Here is a 13,837-nt window from a genome sequence, read left to right on the forward strand (position 1 = left end):
ATTTTAATTTTTAGTTTAATTAAGCTAAAAAACGCAGGATAATAATGATAAAAAATTTATTAATGCTTCATTGTAAAAATATTAAACATAATAATTTTTTAAGCTTACAAAAGAATGTATTATAATAATTTGATTAATAAATGTAAAGATGTTGATTATGATCGACATAATCATGAGACCATTTTATAAAATAAAAAAAGCCTTGTTACATAAATAATACATTTGTCAATAATTACACTATCTTTTTATAATAATTAAATACCCAAGTATTTACTTTCCAATAGTACTAATGTAATCAGTGACATATGGCTTATCATCAGGCCCATATGGTGTAAGAGGAAGTTCATATGGCAATGTAAATGCTGGTGTTCCATATTCATTTGGTTCAACAAGTGGGAATGTGTCTTTTGAAATCTAAAACAAAACAAAAACAATATAAAAAATATAAACAATATAACAACAATAAAATTAAAAAAAAATATATTAACAGTGAAAATTAATAAACAAGTTAATCAATTAATTAAAAAATGAAATAATAAATTACTCAAAAAATAAATAAACAAAATAATAAAAATGGCAAGTTAATAAATAAATAAATAAAAATGTAAATTACCAAAAATTTTGGAAAGAAAATAATACCAGCTTCGTAATTTAAAATTGTCGTTGTACTATCATTAGGATTTTTACAATAACCCCAGGCACCTTTGCTCAAATTATGACTTGTTAAAATGAACCATGGAATTTCTTTAAATCCTGATAATAATTTTGTGTAAGAATTAATACTTGGCATAGCATCATTTGCTTGTTTATCAATTGATATCCACTGATACATATAAGCCTTTAGCCATTCTTGTTTATCATCAAAATTTAAATTATCAAAACTACAATTATTAATATCATCTTTAGCATCAAATGAACTTTTATAATTATTTATTGTTGGATAAATAAATTTAAATAATGGTGTTGGTGTTATTATCTCTGTCATTATTTTATCATTTGTTAATTTTGGAATGATTTCTTGATGAAACCAGTCACTTTCAATTGACTTTAAATTATTAGCAACAGATGTTTGAGCAATAACTGGACAAATTGTATATTCATTTTCAATTTTAGCTGAATGTTTTTTTAATAATTCTGATACTTTATTGATACCCCATTGATTATTAACACTTGAACTATGGGTACCAGGTACAGATGATATAAAAAAAACATCAATACATGAAAAATCAAGTCTAACTATTAATTTTAATAAACTTTCAATTTTTTTATTTTTATATGCTCGTAAATAATTCATGAAATCAGCTTTAAAGCCAGTCTTTGATTCACCAATTGATGGATTTGTTCCTGCTGGTAAATATGGCAAGTTTGGTGATATCCAAACACCCTGTGAATTATTCAACCAATCATGTGGATTAAGACTACCAGTCAGCATGACAATTCTTGCTCCATTATCATAATTTAATATAGATATTTTTGAATTATGTTTACCAATTGGTAATTTAATTTTTAGAGTCTTTATATTATTTGGTATTTCATCGTAATTATCAATTTCATCGTAAATAATAAAACAATCATTTTTTTGAGCAGCTAAAAGATACTGTTGTCTTAACCATTTTGTATTTAACAATGATGTTATATGAAAACTTGATTGTATTTGTCCAAGACTTGAATCAAGTATTTCTGGAAATGTTATTGTGTTTTTTTTATTCCAAGTATTTTTATTATTATAAATTGATGAATAAAAAAAATAATATGGTGATGAATTATTGTATTTATCAATAAATTTTCCATGTGGTTGTAAATTTAATATTGAAGATCCAAAATTGGACATTTGATTTATTGCCTCTAGGCGAATATTTTCACGATCATTTTGAGTTGAACAATCATCAAATTTACGTAATAAACAATCAAGATAATTATCTTCAGTTATTGAATTATTATCAGTATTTTGTTTGAGTTTTTTTGATTCAAAATTTGTTGAAGAATCTGATGGACGTTTGTTTGAAGTTGGTGATATTGTTGAGCTATTTTTAATTGAATTGTTTGATTTTCCTATTGAATAATTGTTGAATGATTTTTTTGGAATTTCGTCATCAATTGTTGTTAATATTGGAAGATCAAGTGGTTTTTTATTAACTTCATAAGTCAAGGATGAAGTTGATGGTATTGGTTGATTGTTTAATGAATTAACTGGAGTGTTGTAAGATGTTGAATCAGTTGTTGTTGTTATTGGAGAATTAAGTGGTTTCTTAACAACTTTACTTGTTGTTGTTGTGGAAGTTGTTGGTCTTGCTCGTTTAATTGATGAATTAACTGGAGTATTGTAAGATGTTGAATTAATTGTTGTTGTTATTGGAGAACCAAGTGATTTTTTGTTAACTTTACTTGTCGACATTTGTGGTGTTAGTTTGTACATCGTGTTTTGATTAGAAATATAAATTTGTTGAGCTGATGAATTAACTGGAGTCTTGTACGATGTTGAATCATTGCTTATTCTTGATTTTGAGGATAGAACTGTAAGTTTTTGATTATTTTTATTTGTTGGCTGATGAACAATCAATTGTTTAATTGGTAAAGTAGCAGTATTATTGACAAATTTGGATACTTGAGTATTTGATGGTTTGGTTTGAATTTTATTTCCTTGTAACGTTGGTTTATTGTTAATTTTAGCTGTTAAAATTGTTGATTGATTTTTTTTCTTTTTATAATAATCACCTGCAGATGAAATATTTAATTTTGGGACACATTGATTCATCGTAACAGGTGTATTATTTTTTAAAACAATAGCATTTGAATGTTTTGATAATTCTGAAACACTTGGAGTTGGAGTATTATTTTGTGTCACTTTGTAGCTTGAAACTTTTGTCAAATTATTATTTACACCTGTAGTAAAAACAATTGGTTTTATATTTCCAGTTGAATTTGTTGAATTATTTGTAATGAAATTTTGATTGTTCAATTTAATTGTTCTCATTCCAGCTGGCGTATTAACATGTGGCTTTGTAACTAAAGTTTTTGTATAAGTTACATGTTGTGGCATTGAAGATGGAGTTGTACTTACAACTTGAGTATTAACATGTGGCTTTGTAACTGGATTTGTTACGTAAGTTACACGTTGTGTCATTGGAGATGAAGGTGTACTTACAACTTGAGTATTAATATGTGGCTTTGTAATTGAATTTGTTACGTAAGTTACATGTTGTGGTTGTGGCATTGGAGATGCAGTTGTAATTACAACTAGAGTATTACCATGTGGCTTTGTAACTAAAGTTTTTATATAAGTTACATGTTGTGGCATTGAAGATGGAGCTGTACTTACAACTTGAGTATTAACATGTGGCTTTGTAACTGAATTTGTTACGTAAGTTGCATGTTGTGGTTGTGGCATTGGAGATGCAGTTGTAATTACAACTAAAGTATTACCATGTGGCTTTGTAACTAAAGTTTTATTGATAGTTGAATTTTGTTGCATTGGAGATGTATTATTATTTGCAACTGGTCTTTTAACATGTTGATTTGTCACTAAATTATTATTTAAAGTTGAATTTTGTTGCATTTGAGATGTAATTGTACTTGTAACTGGAGTTTTAGCAGGTGGCATTGTAACTAAATATTTTGTGTAAGTTACATGTTGTGGCATTGATGATGCAGTTGTATTTGCAACTAAAGTTTTAAAATTTAACTTTGACCCTAAATTGTTATTGACAGTTGAAATTTGTTGCATTGTGGTTGCATTATTATTTACAACTGGAGTTTTAACATGTTGCTTTGTCACTAAATTATTATTGACAGTTGAATTTTGTTGCACTGAAGATGTAGTTGGATTGACCACTAAATTTTTAAAATTCAACTTTGACACTGAATTATTATTGATAAATGAATTTTGTTGCATTGAAGATTTATTTGAACTTGCAGCTAAATTTTTTTCTACAATTGTTTTATTGACATTTAGAGTTCTAATATCTCTATAAAGTACCTTTGGCAATGTACCAACATTTTGTGAACTTGTTGGTTTTACTTGATTATTAATTTTATTTTCAGTATTTAAATGTTGTGTTGTTATTGTCAATTGTTTACGCTCAGAAGCTGCTTTCTCTTCAAGAAGTACTTTTTGAAGAACAACCAATTGATCATATCTCAAAAATCTAACTTTTGGTTTAAATTGCAAAACATAATGGAAAGTTACGTCTTCTTCTAGTCGTCCTTTCAACACCTCGTCCACTGTAAAAATTTAAAATTATAAATAAATAATCAACAATCTTGAATTAAAATTAGTTGCCAAAAAAAAAATTAAGTATATTTTTTTTTTCACTTACAATGTGGATGAGACAATTGTTTAAAATGATTTTCTTCTATGACCTCACAGTCAACACTGTCAGGACAGATTGGTTTATCATTCATTCTATTTTTTTTTATCAATAATTAACATTTAATTAAATCAGCAACACAGCTAAACAAGAGATAAACAAATTATTTTTGATAATATTATTATTATTTTTTGAGGTTATTATTTTTCTTTTTTTTTGTGTACGCTTGCGCAGATTTATTTGTGTTTGTGCATGTGTTTTATTTTTTGGCGGTAAACGAGTGTTGTTGACCTTCGGTGTCTAACGGTTGTTGTGAGTGGTTGTGAGCTAAATTGTGTGTGCCTTTTGTTGGAGATGACAAGCTCCAAAGTGCTCCAAAGTTTTTCAAGTGAAATTTGCCATGAAAACTCTCTACCTGATGGATAAAATTTTCCTGAAAATGCTGGACTATCAAAAGGTAAAATTATATTCATCTTGCTATTTTATTTTCCAACATGTTACGTCCATTTTTTTATTTTTTATAAATTAATTCATCATTGATTCTATTTTTTTTTTATTCATATAAAATTAATCAAAAGCATTTCGAATATTATTTTAATATACAAAACTACTTGGTCCTGAAATAAACACCAAAAAACAACAAAAACAATTTGAATTTTTACAAATAATAAAAAACACAACTCTTTTTTTTTTTTTTTTTCAATTATTTTATTATTTGTTATCAAAATATAAATATTTTTCGTGCATTTTCATATTAAAAATACATTAAAATAAATTTATAAAATATCATTGGTAACTGAAAAAAAGTAAGCAATTTACTAATAAACTGGATTATTTTCAAACCATTATCAAAATGATGAATCCACGTATAAAAAAGTCAAGACAAAAAAAATAAACTAATCAGTCAAAAAATAATCATTTTAACAATTAAATATTTTTTTTTTTACTTATTAAAAATATCATTAACAAATACTTCATCGTCAAATTCATGTTGTGTAAGTGGTACATCATATGGTATTGGAAATGCTGGTACATCTGATGAATCATCATTTTTAGTGGAGAAATATTGATGATGATGTTGATGCTTGTGAATTATCCTGAGATGGTTTTTTTATTGGTGTTGATGATGCAAATGCTTGTGAATTATCATGAGAAGATGTTGATTGTTGAGATGATTTATTTGCATTAGAATCTTGTTGATAATTTAATTTTCTTTTATACAATTGTTGATCTGTATTATTTTGACGTGATCTGGCTGTTAATGGTGATGGTTGTAAATTATTTTGATTAGATCCAGATGGTTTAGGTGATTGAGAAACTGGTAAATTATTACCACAAGAATTTTGTGAACTAGAAGTCTTTTTTTGTTCATCATAATTATTTTGTTTGTGTAAATTATTCGGTTGATGAGTTGATGATGTTTTTTGATGTGTACGTGGACTATTTGCTTGATAATTATTTAATTTTGTTGATTGTAAATCGTCATGTTGTTCAGCTTCCATTTGAAGTAGTGCTCTAACTGATGGTGATTTTTGAGTATTATAATTTTGTACTCGAGGACTTGGTGATAATTGATAATTTGATCTACCAGATGTTGATGGTTGTGAATAATCATTTTGTCTCGGTTCTATTTTAGGTGGCTCAGGTATGATTGGTGATTTTTGAACATTATTATAACTTGTTGATGGTTGTTGATATTTATCTTGTTGAAGTTGTTGCCTGACTGAATAATTTGGAGATAGTATATCTTGTCTTGATCTTTTAGGACTTGATTCAAATTTACTTTTTGATTCTTGAACACTTGTTGGACTTGGTAAACGTTTTTTTGATATTCCAATTTCTTCCTCCTTGTCTGAATCATCCAGAGTCAAGTCAATGCTTGCTAAAGCTGGTGATGATGGTGGTGCCAATGGCAGAGACAATGGAACATGACGTTGTACTGGAGATGTCACTTGTTGAACTGGTTGAGATGATGATGATGATGATGAAGAATCTCGTTCTCTTTTTAATACTTTCTGAAGTATTTTTATTTGGATTTCAACAAGTGATCTGTCACATTGAAATGAAAGATATCGAGGTAAAACTGGATTTTCAACATCCAACTGTCCTTCTAGTATATCCTCCACTAAAAAAAACAAACATTAATTCATTATTAATCTGTTTGTTAATTAATTGACATGTTATTTATTTAACAACATATTTTTATACTCACAATGAGGATGTGAAAATTCAGCCAGATGATCTGGATTTTTTCTGTAACATTTTTCCTTGTGTCGACAAAGAGTTTTGTGTCTAATTATTCTACCTTTATCTGCAACAATAACAACATACATTATTGTTGATAATTATTTAAATATTAACAAACAATTTAATTTGTCAACAAAAGAGAAAAAAAAAGCAGCACAATGTCATTGTGTCATTAGGCCACTGGTTCAGTATAGTATTTTATTTTTTGTTGGTCGTTTTTTATATCACATTCTTCAATTAATTAATAAATGAATAACAACAACAGGGTTAACATTTTATTTTTTAACATACCTTGATTTAATGAATCCATGTTTAGTTAATTTTGCACTGGGTAAAGCCAAAAGCATATAAAATTTTTAGAAGCTATATGTTACAATGTAACTGCGTTCATCCTTTGCAACAACAATTTTTCATTTGTCTTTTATTTTATTTTTTTTCTTTGATACATCAAACATCCCATGAAAAAAAAAAAAAACAAACAATAAACAATTAATAAAAAATGATAAAAAAGAGGGAAAAAAAAACAAAACCTAGCGACAACCACGTGTATTAATGTGAAAAAGTAATCTCCTTTTTTATCGACATAAAAAAAGATTCAAATTTAAAAAAACAAAAAGAAAAATTATAATTAAATTATAGTTAATTTTTACTATTTATTAATTATTAATAAACATTTATGAACAATTTTTTTTGTATATTTATAATTTACTGTGTCGTGAAATTTAATTGAATTTTCATTTCTTTTTTCTTTTTATTTTTAGATAATTAAAAATTATTTGAAATGTTATATAGTTATTACAACAACATGATAAATATAATTATTAATAATTATAAATAAATATTAATGATAAAAATAATTTATTTATTTATTATTAATTAATTAATTAAGATTGACAAATAAAAAAAGAAAAAAGAAAATTTCACCAAGTAAATTTCAACTTAAAAATTCATAATTATTAATTAAAAAAAAAAAGGGAAAAGAGAAGATATTTTTTTTGTATCAGAAAGAATTGACGTGTTTAACCCTACACTAGAGAAAATTACGCCAATTTAGCTAGAAGACTCAAAAAAATAAATCAAATGAAGAATAAAAGTGGAGAGAATAAAATAGATGGGTCATGTGGGTTGAAAATAAAATGATAAAAATTCGTCAGGGGGTTGGTTTAAGCGCGTGCAGGTACATGTACATATAAAGTACAAAATAAAAATATCCAAAAGAAAATAAAAAAGAAAATAGCTTAGCAAGGGTAGGAGAGACGATGAGCGTCGCGATGCCTCAGTCTCCGCCCAGCCGGCATCGCGTACACTTTGAATCAAACTTTCTATAAAACCACGTAAAAAAAAAATATAATAAAAAATATTTTCCTGTAAAACGATTAAGTAAATATTAAAAAATAATAATTTTAAAAAATTTCACAATTTTTTATCATCATTTCCATGTGATGATAATTTTTTTTTCTCTCTTTTTTTTCTAAAATTTAATTTACATTTTACTTGTATTTCGTAGTTTAAAAATTATTTAGAATATTTTTTTTTCAATTTTTATATCGTGGTTTGTGATTTTTTTTATACGGATAATTATTGTTTATTTAATTTTAATTTTTTTTTCTGTTCAGTGGCTGGTTAAAGACTGGAAAAATATCAAAATTTATCTGGAGAATTTAAAGAGATATTGAAGAACGATTGTAAACGAGAAATGTCACCAAGTAAATGTAAGTATTTTTTTTTTCTCATTGTAAATTTATTTCTACAAATTGTTAAATTATTACAAAAAATATATATAAACTATTTTAAAATATAATATTTATCTTTCAAAACATAAAAATATTTATCTCGGTTGATAAAATACAAACAAAAAATAAATAAAAAATAACAAGGGTATTTTTTAGAAAAAAAAAAACATGTTTTTTTTATCATCCCCCATGTTTAAGGATAACTGACATTGCCAAGGGCTAATTTTTAAATAAAAAAAAATTTACATTATTTTTATTCTTACCCTGTCTGTCAGTAGCAAAACAAATTTCATTATTTTTATTTTTTCATGTCATTTATTCAAGTAAATATAATTAAAAAAATGAAATTACTTTTAAATAGAAAATTAAAGTTTTTTATAAATTTAAAATATATTTAATTAAATATATATATTTTTATTAAAAATAGTATCAAAAAGTTTTTTTATAGCTCCAATTTTCGCGGGATTATTTTCATCAAATGTATTAAGGTCGATCCTCGCAATATTACTTGAATTTTATTTTTTCAAACTTTATATATGAACAAAGTTCAATAAACTTTTTATCAAATTTATTATTTATTTTTATAACAAGTACTTTCAATTTTAACTATTGATTTTATTTTTAATTATATATAAAAATTTTATTTCTTAAACAATAATCATTTTGAAAGTAGAGACATAAGTGTTCTTGCAATTAGATACACTTGACAAAATTTATCCAATGGTATCATAGCAACGAGGATATATATGTTTCACTAATTTCCAAAGTGCAATCAGCATTGAGATACACACTATTATTCTCATGAGCAACCTATTAATTTCTCTTTTCATATGAAAATTTTTTTTTCTAATTTTTTTTATGATAACAATGTCCTCGTATTTATTTAATCATTTATTATTAAAAAATCTAATTTCATTTTAATTTAAATATTCATAAAATTATTATTTTTAAATAATTAATTTAAATAATAAAAAAAAAGAATTATTATTTTTTTAATTTACATATTAATTATTCAAGAATTTTTTTATATTTAAATTGTTATTATTTTATGAATGAGATAAAACTTGAAATAATAATTTTTAAATCATTAAAAAAATGTTAATTTCTTTATCTGGGTTTTTTTTTTTTTTTTTAATAATTATTATTTGTTTTTAATAATATATATAGATACACAGTCATTAAATCATAAAATTAATTGCTCATTTTATTTGGTGATGATATTTTTAAAAATAGTTTTATTATTAGAAAATATTTTAATTATTTTTTTACGTTTATTCATTATTTTTTTTCGATAATAATTAATCGAAATAATGTAAAACTTTTGATAATAATTTAATTGTTATTAGCACAAATTTAATAATCAAAGTTTACTAAAACGCAAATAAAGTTTATCATAGATGTGCATAAATTGAAGATGAATATTGTCCTTTATATAAATTTTCTGTCACTCAATTCATCTACCAGTAATTTTAAAATTTGCATAAATCAAGTTTTGAATTTACACTGCACACGTTGTACTACATTCACTATTCCTAAATTAATTTGTGGATTTTAACTCAAGAAAAGAAACAATTAAAAAATTTATTCAAAACCACAAAAATTTACAGGAAAATTGAATAATCATTATTTTTTTTTAATTTAATTTATTATTAATTTTTTTTTAATTAAATAATGTTGCGGCTAAAAATTACTTGAACCAATCTACTATAATTACAATTAATTTTATTTATTTTTCAACTCTACCTGAAGTTAAAAGAAATTAAAAAAAACTTGATGTGACTATTTAGTATATTTCAAAGTTCACTTGACCGACATACTTCCACAAGCTCAAAAATAAAAGTCGCAATGAAGTTATCGAAAAATTTTCTCCTCTTATAAATAGCCTAAAAGACTAAAAGAAAAAAAATAAATAAAACCGCTTTATTATACAAAAAGTTTCGGTATTTATTTACCAACTTTTATAGAAAATTAATTGCCCAATTTGTAATCGAAATAAAAATTATAAAATTACTATCTACTAAATTTTTTTTTTTTTTTAAATTTCCAGTAAATCTAAACATTCTTTTATTTATTGACCTAAATAAAAACGTGCTAAAAAAAAAAAAGTCTATTGCTTTGAAAAATAAAAGCCATTAAATGGAAAATAAAAAAAAAAAAAATGAATTAGATAAATATAAATTTATCCCAAAGCAATTGTCGTTGTATCAACACTCATATTGACCTAAAAAAAAAAGTAAAAAATCATCAAAGATATATCTGAAAATAGCCATAATTATTTGCAGCATATCAGAAATTTTTGCATTATAATGATTTTTAAAATACATGTTTAATGATAGATCATATCCTGTCTATCTGTTTATTTAATTTATATTTTTTTGATGCTGGAATGTAATCAAAGGCCAATGATGAATGATGTGTTGAATGATGTTGATCAGCATTACTGATGCAATGATATCTATCTATCATCATCAGTCAAATTGGCCCCAAACTTGTCTTTGATGTTTTTGATGTTTTCAATAGACTGATGATATCATTCTCCTTTTTTTTTGAAATTATTTTTTGCTAGCTTGGTCTATTAGTACACAACCACAATCTTGAATTGATTTTCAAAGTACCAAGTACAATGACAGTGTGTAAAGCAAAAAAAAAAATAAATTCATTGGTGGTTGGTATTTAGTGATGAGGTAACTAACACTGTTATAAATTATAAAAAGAAAAAAAAAATGAATAAATAAAAATAACTTAAAATAGATGGTTCATTGATGATGTAGTATATATGGATTTTCATATCGGTAAATTTGTACTTGTGGTTGAGAATAAATTGAGGTCAAAAATTAATGCAACCCCAGTTTGGACTCGATTGAGTTATACGTTGTATCAAGTATAGGCCACTAGAACAAACATCACAGCTCGTTGAAACTCGACCTATCGACTTTATTGTTGAGCTATTGTCGTGTGATTTAAAAAAAAAAATATTTAAAAATTTTTTAATTAATCTTGTCTAGCCAGGTCGGCACTCTCTTTTGTGTTTTTTAAATTTTTCTTTTTCTTTTTTATCAATATTTATAAATTAAATTATTTGGATATTTATAATTCAATTAAAATATTTAATTATTGTTATTTTTTTTTTACAAATGAATTAAAATTTTGAAATAATTTAATTTGTTTTTTATTGTGAATTGTTGATTTTTTTTTCTTATAATTTTGGTATTATTTTGAGCTTTTTTATTAATATTTTCTAAAAATAATAAATTAATTAAACGATTATTAATTATTTTATAAATAATATTTTAAAAAAAATCTAAAAAAATTAATTTAAACATTTAATTTGTTGTTTAATTTACTAAATACATTAAAATTTTGATTTAATTTTTTTTTCCCATTTTCCAAGTAAATTTTATAATTAAAAAATTAATTGATTCTGTTATTGTTATTTTATTGTTATAAAATTGAAAAATAATAAAAAATTTCGCGTATTTATTGGATTATAATATCGATAAATTATAGAAAATAATTTGACTAATAAAAATGTCAATTGAAAATTTAATAAACATCAAATATTTTTGTCCTTGAATTTGATGAATATATTTAACAGTAATATATCATTTAAAGTTTTGTCATGAATTATTGGTGGTTGTACATTTGATCTCTGCTGATGATGACACTTTTCAGTTTAATGCTTGTTGGATAAATTTAATATTACTCAAATTTTTAGTGGTACTATACAACGAATAGACAAAACCACTTTTCAATTAAAATTAAAATACTAGGTCACTTGATTTGATATGTATTTTTTTTATTTTTTATTGATCTGTTTGTCAGTGTGTGTGTTGGGTACATCACGTATCACCATAAAATTTAAATGGACATAAATATTCAAGTTGTAATAAACCACCATTCGATTAAATGTCAAACATTGATTTTTAAAAAATAAATTTTCCTCGTTATTATTATTTTTAACGTCAACAATTTCGTTTTTATTTTATATTTTCATTCAGAAATGTCAACAATGTCAAGATCTTTACTTTGATTCTTGATATGTTTAAATCCCTTGCGAAAATTTATTGAATTATCCCCTGGAATAGCTCGACTGCCTACATCAATTTTCTTAAATCTCTTCGAGACACATCAATCATTTAAAAAAAAAAAAAACTTTTTATATTTTTTCTTACGTAATTTCGTAAAGCTGTTTTTTAAACTTTTTTTTTTTTTAGACTTGGTTTATTGTTCTTATATAATTTATTAGTATCATAATAAAATTTCATGGTTTAAATATTTTTATGAAAAGTTTTCTTGTCAAATCATTTTATCCTGGTAAATAATATTTAAAAAAAAAAAATCATTATTGTTGTAAACTAAATTTAGATATAATAAATTTAAAAAATGATTTACTAAATTTTATATTTCAACAAGTAAATTAGTAAATAAATGTTATTATAAATTTCCGAGGTTTGTTTTTGAGATATAATTTTATATTTGAAAAATTTTTGTTGATTATATTGTCAGCGAAAATTGCGTTTAGTCAGAATCAATTTATTTTTATCGGATCATTATATTTCATCTAAAGACTAAATTGCACAGACGATTTAGAATTTTTTTTATATTTTTTTCCCTCAAGCCAACAGTGCTTATAAATGTTGATCACATATGTGGATTTGTCTATTACAAATGGCAGTGTATATAGTAATAAAATAGAAAAAGAAAATAGTAATAATATATAGATATAAATATGGATATATAAACGCCCTTCAGCGTTGCTATTCCCATTGATTCCCACTGGAGAACACTCGGTTTGTGTTCCTGACACGATAATATTTTACCACTCTTATGAAGCTTTTTTTTTTATTATTTATCATAAGTAAAAATATATTTTTCAATGTTACAGTGTCATTTAAACTATTCTACAATATCGTCAAATTAAATTGAATTTAAAATATAAATTATTTACGATACAGTTAAATGAAAAATAAATTTTTAAGGAGATTGAATTGCTTTTCATTTATGGGTGATAATAGATACTGAAATCTTTTTTACTCTGGATTAAATTGATCGGCTTTGTAACTCGTAAATACGTGTAATTTCAATTGCAGAAAATTGTGGAAATTTTATTCAACATTCGTTTCGTTGAATATATATTATAATTCGTAGAAAAAATAAATGAAAATTCGAACACGTTTGATTGCAAAATTGTGGTTCTATTGTTAAATAAATTTTTGAGAAAAAAAATGCTATTAGTTTCGAGTAGTTTTTAATTTAATTTATTAAAAAAAAAAATGAAAATTACACTTGGGAAATTAACAGTTGATTAAAAATATATTTTTAAAATAATTAAAATCTCGAGAATTTTTTTTTTTGTTATTTGAAAACAATATTGAGTTTTGAGATGAAAATAATAGAAAAAAAAATTTCTGAAGTAATAATAATAATTGTCTGCGAATCAATGAGTGGATTTTCTATTTTCTCAAGTTTTTATTATTCAATTTATATTTTTTTTTTCTTGCTAATAAACAATTTAACAAATGTACAATTTTTTTTTTTTTTTAATACAAT

At 24.0% G+C, this 13,837-nt stretch overlaps 2 protein-coding genes across 2 annotated transcripts; both read right to left on the minus strand.

Moving 5' to 3' along the window:
• Positions 1-220: 220 nt before the first annotated feature.
• On the minus strand, positions 221-4,401 carry LOC122856163 (uncharacterized threonine-rich GPI-anchored glycoprotein PJ4664.02-like). The gene is made up of 8 exons (XM_044157857.1): positions 4,317-4,401; positions 3,910-4,221; positions 2,746-3,831; positions 2,138-2,670; positions 1,327-1,756; positions 919-1,113; positions 614-867; positions 221-414 (listed from the first exon to the last, which is right to left on the minus strand). Exons 1-8 carry the CDS (start codon positions 4,399-4,401, stop codon positions 271-273), a joined length of 3,039 nt encoding a protein of 1,012 aa, XP_044013792.1. The 3' UTR covers positions 221-270.
• Positions 4,402-5,359: 958 nt separating this feature from the next.
• LOC122856164 (altered inheritance of mitochondria protein 3-like) lies at positions 5,360-7,001 on the minus strand. Its single transcript, XM_044157858.1, has 3 exons — positions 6,846-7,001; positions 6,520-6,618; positions 5,360-6,432 (listed from the first exon to the last, which is right to left on the minus strand). The coding sequence occupies exons 1-3, from the start codon at positions 6,862-6,864 to the stop codon at positions 5,360-5,362; spliced, it is 1,191 nt and encodes a 396-aa protein (XP_044013793.1). The 5' UTR covers positions 6,865-7,001.
• Positions 7,002-13,837: the final 6,836 nt, after the last annotated feature.

The sequence above is a fragment of the Aphidius gifuensis genome, linkage group LG5, assembly GCF_014905175.1.
Source record: "Aphidius gifuensis isolate YNYX2018 linkage group LG5, ASM1490517v1, whole genome shotgun sequence".
Taxonomy (NCBI): Eukaryota; Metazoa; Arthropoda; class Insecta; order Hymenoptera; family Braconidae; genus Aphidius; species Aphidius gifuensis.

Excerpts from the sequence above, each read along its gene's own strand:
- LOC122856164 (XM_044157858.1), bottom strand. Across the intron at positions 6,433-6,519 it reads TGAATTTTCACATCCTCATT|TGGAGGATATACTAGAAGGA; the intron begins GTGAGTATAAAA and ends TGTTTTTTTTAG.
- LOC122856163 (XM_044157857.1), bottom strand. The coding sequence starts at position 4,401 with ATGAATGATAAACCAATCTGTCCTGACAGTGTTGACTGTGAGGTCATA. Across the intron at positions 1,757-2,137 it reads CTTCATCCTTGACTTATGAA|CCATATTATTTTTTTTATTC; the intron begins GTTAATAAAAAA and ends AATAATTCATCA. Across the intron at positions 1,114-1,326 it reads AGGAACAAATCCATCAATTG|CTAAAATTGAAAATGAATAT; the intron begins GTGAATCAAAGA and ends AAAAACATTCAG.